At 34.4% G+C, this 9,312-nt stretch overlaps 1 protein-coding gene across 1 annotated transcript in view; it reads right to left on the bottom strand.

Annotated features, from left to right (window-relative positions):
* The window catches only part of PDE10A (phosphodiesterase 10A), a 171,018-nt gene that overhangs the window by 103,865 nt on the left and 57,841 nt on the right, over positions 1-9,312 (bottom strand). Inside the window, exons 5-7 of the mRNA XM_027841239.1 lie at positions 8,130-8,270; positions 2,337-2,492; positions 622-672 (exon numbers count right to left, since the gene is read on the bottom strand). Of these exons, the coding sequence (XP_027697040.1) occupies positions 622-672; positions 2,337-2,492; positions 8,130-8,270 (348 nt within the window). The remainder of the gene's footprint in view (positions 1-621; positions 673-2,336; positions 2,493-8,129; positions 8,271-9,312) is intronic.

Raw genomic sequence — 9,312 nt, 5'->3', positions numbered from 1 at the left:
ACTACTACTACTACTACTACTACTACTACTACTACTACTACTACTACTACTACTACATTCCTTTGATCTTTGAAAAGCTTAATGAACTAACCCAAGCATCTAACAAACTGTCAGCAGTTTCCTTTTTAGGAGACTATTTTCCAGTGCTTAATTAATTGAGCTTGTCCCTTTTTGAATAAGAGCTCAGATAAGGAGCTGGAAGGGATCTTAGAAATCCGTTAGTTCAATCTCCTAATTTTACAAAAGAGGAACAAAGGCCCAAGGAGAGCCTTTGACTTACTCAAGGTCACATGGGTACCAAGTAGCAGAGTTGGTTTTGAACACAGGGCTGCTGACTATAAAAATACCATGTTTCAGAGAACACAAAAACACAGTTAACAGGGCAGGGGAACTTCAGGAGTCCTAGAGTAAATAGCTCCATGAATTGCTCTATTTCAATGACACGGTTGACTTACCTTTGCCAAAAGTTTCTTAAGGTAGTACTGCTAAGTATGGTGCTCTTTATTCTCCTAAAGCATGCAACACATACGACTATACTTTGGAGGCTTTGCCTATGATTCATTCTCAAGTGTGCACATTGGGCACTTGACATTGTCTTATGAAAACATTACTCAGACTCACTTGTACTTGATGTATTGCTACTGAGGCCCAGGCAAGATTTGCTGTTGCAACCTGAAAAAGAAAACAGGAAAGTATCTAAAATTATTTAATGTCAACTTCAGTTTGAATTTCAATATTATGTCCACAGATCATTTTGCAGGATTTTCTCTGCAGTGGCTAAAGGACAATTCACCTGCAAATAGACTTTCTATTAGAGAACTCTAATAAAAATGCAGTGAAATAGGTTTCTGAGGTCACTGAACTTGCAGATGCTTTTACAGACACACCACCATTCTGATTTCATTAAAAACAGAGGTTATACAGGGTTTCTTTTCTACGTTTCTCATTCTTCTGCACTGTCATATTCCCTGTAATTTCATATTAAGGCATAAACTAGATTCATCTACAAGAGCCACAGGAATCCCAAAGGGTTTACAATCTTTTTCTAGTCCAGCAAAAGTTCCTATTAAATTATTTTTCAGTTCTTTATTTTTAAGAAATAGATTTAAAGATTAAACATTTATGGTATATACTAAGAGGATCTTAGTTTGCTATCATTTTTTATATTTTAATAAAAGAATATTGGAAGATATTCCCATTGGTAGCAAAAGTGTGTATATGTGTGTGTGTGCACGCGCGTATGTATATAATTCNATAAAAGAATATTGGAAGATATTCCCATTGGTAGCAAAAGTGTGTATATGTGTGTGTGTGCGCGCGCGTATGTATATAATTCTGTGTGTGTGTGTGTGTGTGTGTATGTGTGTGTGGTCTAGGAACAAGAAACGAAGCAGCCTTTATTTTTGTCTTAAAAGCTGCGACCATTTGTTCTAATATCATAGTTGATTTCTTATTATACTGACTAAAATAATGACTTACAAAAACGAATAGATGGCCTATTTATTTCAGGCATTATTCAAAAACAACAAAATTACAGCATAGTAAAAGAACATGAATATCCCCTTTGAAGTTTATTGTATTTATTTTTAAAAGAACATAACAGTATTTTATAATGAATTTTTCTAATTTAGTCATATGATTTTGGAGAATATGTGGTTCTAGATAACTTCTTAATCAAACAATATAAGTTTTTCCATTTAACAAATATGTATTAGGATTTACTTTACATAAATAAGGCATAATAGGTACTTAAAAACATATCAAGTAGTTGTAACAATAACCGTAAGAATCACACAACTGGTTTTTTTTTGCTTTATTTTTTGTTTAGACATGCATTAGCCTAGAAAAGAACTCCACGTAAATTTTTTTCTTTTTCCAATTTAGTTCCATAATCCTTATACAACCTATAAACTTCAAAAGCTACTTGGAGTACTTAAGAGTATTCAGTTTACAAAGCTGCCAATATGTCTCAAGAGGCTGGACCTGAATCCAGGTCTTTCTTACCATGAGATCTCAGGTCTGTCATTTTTTCACTATTAAAACAAAAACAGAGACAACCCAATTCTCTTTTTTGTATGTGAAATATATAGTCTTAAAAAATGTTATTAAACCACTTCTCGATAGAAGATGCAAGTATCTTTATTATAAAAGTATTACTAAGATAATCACCACAATCTCAACATAAAAGACCTTCCTCCCACTTCAACAGCTAACAAAATTGTTTGTTTGTTTGCTTGTTTGTTTTTGCAAACACACATAATTCAACCAGGCATTTTAAACCTGACTGAAAAGTGACAAATTTTAAACTCAAAAACAAACCATTGTTGAGTTCTCACCTCTTGGTGACAGATACGGAAAGCTTCTTTGCCCCAGTTCCGATACAGTTCAAGGATTCCAATGAGGTCACCAATCGCAGTGACAATTGGTAAACAAAGAACAGACTGGACACGTGTCCCTAATTCCAGTCCAATACCTTTGGGAAATCGTTCATCCTAATAAGAAAAAAAAGAGGGGAAAGGGAAAAAAAAGAGAAAAAAATCCCCCTCTAATCAGTTTTAGCAAATAAAACCAATAAGCTATGATGTATTCTATTCAGAGGAAAATACTAATAATCAATATTATTCATTAGTAAGCACTTACTAGTTAGGTAATAACCTGGCAAGACACAGAATCACAGAACCTCAGTATTAGAAGGGACCTAAAGGCCATCTAGTTCAGTTTATCTAATCCATACAACAACAACTTCCTTTAACTAATAGGACTACCCAAAAATGAAATGGACTGTCTCAGGAGGCAGCAGGCTCCCCTTCCTTAAAGATTTTTTAAGCAAAGATTAGATAAACATTCGTCAGGGACATCGTAGGCCAGAATTCTTGTGTGTGTCTGTGTCTGTGTGTGTGTGTGTGTGTGTGTGTGTGTGTGTGTGTTAGATGACAGTTGCCAAGGTTGCTTCCAATTCTGATATGATTCCTTGATTCTGTTACCCTTCCAATATTGCAAGTTACAAATCTTCCCCAATGACCGATAATCCCCTGCACACACCCATCTTCATATTTTGTGTGTTCTTGAGTTCATGCCTTTGTCGTAATATTCCATAGAAAGTAGACTGAGCAACTGTTTGTATTAAATGTAATCTCTTATACCACTTCTCATATGTAAGTCATCATGTGTTTACATCCACCATGTTGTCTTTCCTTTGCTCTTTTGTTTTTTCCTCTGCAATTCTGATTCTTAGGAAGAGATAGTTCTATTATTCAGTCATAAGGTATGACTGAACAGATCACTGAAATCAATGCTTGCTAATACGTATGCACGTCTGACTGCATTATACATTTCAAAAAGCAGGCATACCAGTGCATAATTGTTGTTTTCTCAGTCTCTGACTTTTTTTAAAGTCATCTCTGAACTTCTCCATTCTTAAGCAATCTTCTTCTCTTTGACATATATTGAAAATCAAACCTACAGTACCTTAAAACAATGTGACTAACATGAACTTTTTTGGTATATAAACTTTATCTCATGTGCCACTGTCACTTCTTTCACATTATACTTTGGACACTGAGCGGAGAGAGTTCAAAGGTAGTAGAAGACTGTATCACCAAACATATGCGGGAAAATCTAGTCTCTTGTGCATCTATTTTTTATCCTCCTTTCATTTTCATCTGCAAATGCTCTGAGGATGACCTACATTAAGCTGGACCTCAAACTAAGCAGGCCTATTTTCTCAACTGTTCTTTTCTGTTTTATGAGCTTGTAATTTCAACTTAAGGATCATTTTCCTCGACATATACTTGAGTATGTTCTATTGAATTATCTTACGTATCTTATACGCTAAAAGCTGGTATCCTCCAAGATTTTGTCCTCTACTTCCTCTCTCTCTCTATGGTTTCTACATTATTTACTCACCTGCCTTCAGCTATCACCTTTACTCATACAACTGACAAATGTATATCATATCTCTAAACTATCCACAGAGCTCTAGGCATACTGCTTAATATAGCCAAAAACTTATCCTAGACTCTTCCCTCACACTTACAGTTAACATCTTCATCTTCTCTCTCACCTTGGCTATAGCAATGGTCTTCTAATTAGCATTCCTGATTTCAGTCTCCTTCATCTCTGATCCATAATTCACAAAACTATTTTAAATGGTCTTCCTGAGGAACAAACATGACTATTCCACTTTCTTGCCCCAAAATTTTTAGTACCTTCCCATTTTGTCTATGATAGAACACAAACTCCTTAGCATAGCGATTAAGGCTATCTAATAAGACTCCAACCAAATTTTCCAGTCCTATTTCACATTCTACCTTCTTATATACCATATCCCTGTCAAAGTGGGGTGCCAGGTGTTCCAATAATGTGACATTGTATATTGGATCTCTGTGCGTTTTCACAGCCTATTGCCATCCCTGAAATACTTTTTGAACTCTACTTCTTAAAATTCTTAACCATCTCGTGTGGGAAGGTTTTCCTGAAGTTCCCAGTTGTTGCTACTGCCTCCCTCCTAAAATTAATTATCCCTGTGCATACTGTACCCTGCCATTAGGACTGTCAGTTGCTTGAGTGTAAGGACTGTTTATTTTTTGCTTTATATGCACAGCCTCTGGAACAGTGCTTTGGAAAATAATACTAACTGTTGAATAAATGAATCTTCCATCACCTTTCCCAAAAATGTCCTGTAAATGATCTTGGCTCCAAAATGCTGTCATTGATTGCCTTCTCTCACTGCCTGGAAAGGAAATAAAGCTTTTTCTAAGCTTACGTAACTTTTGGGTTCTTCTGGTTTTCTCACTGTAGTAACTCTTTTGCACTGGCTAAACCCTTCAAAGATATATTCATTTCTCATTTTTTGAAGTAAATATTATTTTAAATAGGTCACATCAGAGCTGCTGCAGTCCCACAAAGTACCATCTTTATCCTTTCAATTAATTTGGTAGTTACTCTTACTTTTGTTCTAACAAATTCCAAAATTAATGCTATAACCAGATAGAGTTCAAAATATCCATACCTTCTGACTCTCTTTTTGAATAAATTATTCATGCTGTACAGGAATAAGGCTTTTGGGTAGTCTACAATCATTGAGTCTCATTTATTTTTCCCCAAAATGTTTCCAAATTTTTGCCAAATTCCCCTACGCTCAGTTGTATACTGAAATCACCAATCATCACGGCATATATTGACTTAATTTGGAGGCTCTTGTCAAGTTCTTCATATAATTTATCCAGATCTTTATTTTCTACAAGGGATATATATACAAAAACTCTAATGATTTTATACTGATCTATTCATTTATACTTATCATAAGCACTGTGAGAAAAGAGGCCCAAGAGTTTCATGAAATGTTTTTTAATGCCTTTGGACATACAGGGAGGATGAATGAAAAATTAAAAAGCATTAAAAAATTATTTTTTAGATTTTTACCGAATGCCCAGTAGAGGGCTAAGCACTAGAGACATAAATAAATAAAAGCAAGCATAGTCTCCTCTCTCAAGGAACTTGAATTCTAGGCAGAGATGGACACCTTCTTCAGCTGTCTCTACATGGTGAACCTCTGGACCTCCCCTTCTACTTAGTGCTTACTTTTTTATATCTTTGATTTCACTTATCTGGCAAATATCAATATGTGGTTCCACTCTTCTGGCATTTCATAATTTCATTAGTCACAGGACAAAGATAATTAAGAGTTACAGCAGTTAAATTAACACATTGATTATACAATTATTCTTTACAAAAATGTTATTTTAGGGTTTATCAAATCACTGTCAACTCAATATTTTTTGGATTTTTAATGTTAAGAATTTAATCATAATGTAATATTCAAATAAAATTTAAGTTTACCAAGTGAGATAGTAAAAAAGAGTACTAGAGATTGAGAGTCAAGAGACCCAGGTTTCTATACTCTATTCTGTCACTAATTTTATAGACTTGGAAACTACAGGAAATGGTTTCCTCATACAAAAAATTAGGAGGTTGAATTCCATGATTTCCAAGGTTCCTTTTAGCTCCAAATGTTGCAATACACTTATTTTACATTGTCACATTTCAAAAATATCTCAAATGAAATGATGTGTACATTAGTCTTATAGAGAAATTATTATCATTTCTTTTGGATAATAGGACACATTTAAAATCAAATAATATTAAAGGGAGGTTAGAGAATTTATTATTTTCAATATTCAAATCAGTCAGTAACTGTCACAAGAGGTGAAAATGGCTATTTTTATCTGAGGTAATTGTCCTCTTTGGGACTTTGGACTGTTGACCATGGCTAAGATCAAATTCATTTTCAACAGATTATCCTACCTGCAAGGGTCATGATGAATAAATCTGAATTTTACCCAAACCACAAACATCAAAACCAGCTACTGTTTTAAAAGTAAAAAATGCTAGTTACCTAAATACACTGAATCATTCAATAAGCTGATATAAATATGAATATTCTATAAATGTAAAGGTTTCCAACCTCTAAGCTAAGGACCCTTACTGTAAAGAGTATTGGAATCCATATATCCAACAAGAATTTTCATTTTGATCTTTATTTAGCACCAAAAAATTTATGCAACAAGAATACAGCTACTACTGTCATGGAGGGCTGGAAAAACTGATGTTAACAAAGGCTACTCTTACTAAAAAAAAGTTTGGAAATTACTGATGTAAGATATAATACAAATGCAAGGTATCATTAAATATTATTGTAGTTAGTAGTACTGTTGTATGAAAATCATAACTAAATTTAAAAAATAATTATAGAATGATTAAAGTTTAGTGTTGAAAAGTACCTTAGAGATGATATGCTCCATTCTCCTTGTTTTACAGGAGAAGAAACTGAGATAGAGGCAGGTTAAATTATTTACCCAGAGTTACAGAACTAATTAAGGGCAGAATCAGTACTAAATCCATGCGTTCAGGCCCTTGCTTTCCCCACTACGCCATTTTGAAAAGTCAAAACTGTACATAAATTATAAACAATTATTCGGTACTTTTATATAATCTGGTGAAACCTCACATAACCAAAGGCAGTTCTCATCAGGCAGCCTAAAAGAGTAAGAATTTACAGCCAAAGATTAGACGGGAAACAAAAATGGCCCAAGAGCAGCCAAAACAAACGTGAAAATATCTATGCTTTGAGGCCCTCTTTCATTATTACTTTAGACATATCTAACAAGGTCAGTTATCTAGATTCTAAACCCCATAGCAAATTACAAGTAGCAAACTATAAATGGGACATGCTTCTAGGAGACAGCAGACTGAGAACTGCTAACAGTGACAAAAGAAAAGATCTTTTTGAAAACCAAATTATAAAAAGCAGACACAAAATTTAAAAAAAAAACAGTCTGGGGTCATTTAGGGGACTATCTTTGGTAACTCTCAGAGTATCATCTGTCGTACACACAAGTGAGGGTGTGCAATGATCACTTGAGTGGGAGTCCAGAAGAGCGGGTTCTAGTCCAAATTCTATCACTAAATGGATGTATGACTTTGGGCAATATACATACTATCTCTGGGCCTCAGTTTCTTTATCTGTAAAGTGGAGTTAAGAATATAAAATCTTTTTGCAACTTTAAAATTTTTTAATTCTATGTATACAATGGTGACCTTAAGTCATTCAAAAAATGTTAAATAAGTTTGAGAGAAAAAATATAATTTATAAAGATTTCAATCAAAATGGTCAATATTTTTGAATTGTTGATGTACAAAAAGCTTTAATTAATAGAAAGTTTTCCTTATTGTAGAATATCCCATTCCTTGGGGACATTAGGTAAGTGATACCAGGTAATATCTATATATGGATAATTATGTCAAATATGTGCCTTTTCAAAAATTCTGAAAAAATAATAAAATTCCAACTAAAGAAATGTAGAAAATATACAAAATTTATAAATCAGTATTCTAGCACTTATTTAAAAAATTATGTGGTGGCTGCTCCCAAGTGAAATACCTGTATATAAGGTCAAACAAACAGGGAGTAACTACCTTAATGAGTAGAACATGGTCTTAATGCAGGGTGGGTAGAGGGTAGGGCAGAAGAAACACCTAAAAGAGAGCTCACATCAAAATAATAAGTCATACTTTATTTTAAAATGACCAAACATAAAATTTGTCATTACAAGTTAAAAATAATTTACCCCAAGGATATCTTCTACTAGCATTGTTTTCCTTGATTTGGCTACATAAGCAGATATTGTTGTACCATGGGTAATTGGCCCAGCTGGGATGAGTCGTGGTTTTCCTTCCTTTACTCCAGGTGGTGTGAACATACATAGACTCTAGTAAAAAGAAGGGGGAAAAGACAAATAAATAATATGTACCCCATATACATATAAACTTCTGTGTTACTTTAAATTACTTTAAGGACTCTGTGGGAAAAAAATGAAGAAAGACAAAGGATAAGGATTTTGTTGGGTGGGTTAGTTTTAGTTTGTTTGGTCTGGGGTGTATTTTTTTGTTTCAGACAAAAATTACAAGAAGGGCTAAGTGGGTACATTTTCAGTTTCACTGTGAATAAGAACTATAGGAGAGGTATGGGCTTCTGGTCAATGCACACGCAGAAGACAAAACATTTTAAGCAGAACTTCAATATTTAAATCCTTCAGGGATCTGTGATATCATCTAGATAGGGTAGCTCCCAATCAATCCATCCATACTTCAGTAAATGGTCTTCAAACATAGCTGTTGTCAAAAGATTCATCACCCTGCAAGGCAATCTGTTAAGTCACTGTTAAGTGACGCTGCTCCTCAGATAAGACAAAGCCTTTCTGGTTTAGTAGAACCTGCTAGAATTTAAGCTCTACTGGCAAGGAGTCACAACACAGCATCAGCAGAGTTTTACTGACCTTGAGGATACTTTCAGCAGTATCATACTTAATTCAAAGAGCAATATTTAAATGAGGAAGATATGTTTGCTTCTAAATCAACTCCAAACTAGGAATACTGGGCAAAAGCTACACAGATGCAGATTTAAATCTGATATAAGGAAAAACTTCCTTACAATTATAGCTACACAAAAATGGAATGGGCTGCCTTGGGAAACAATGGGCTCCCTTTCACTGGAGGTCTTCAAGCAAAGGCTGGATGACCACTTGTCTGATATGTTGTAGCAGGGATTCTCACTCAGGTACGGGTTGGACCAGATACTCTCAGAAGTGTCTTCCAACTCAATCTGTGATTCCGTGGACTGAATCAGTCAAAAAGATAAAAAGCACTAAATCAACTTTCTTTTAGATTTCAATACTGCATCTGATGTAACTGTGTAATAACAGACACAGGTGAGATCATTTAAAAATTACTGGACTATCTGAAAGCCATGAT

The sequence above is a fragment of the Vombatus ursinus genome, unplaced genomic scaffold, assembly GCF_900497805.2.
Source record: "Vombatus ursinus unplaced genomic scaffold, bare-nosed wombat genome assembly UNPS02014857.1, whole genome shotgun sequence".
Classification (NCBI taxonomy): Eukaryota; Metazoa; Chordata; class Mammalia; order Diprotodontia; family Vombatidae; genus Vombatus; species Vombatus ursinus.
Note: the sequence above shows the minus strand (reverse complement) of the source record. Positions and strands in the feature narration are given on the sequence as shown.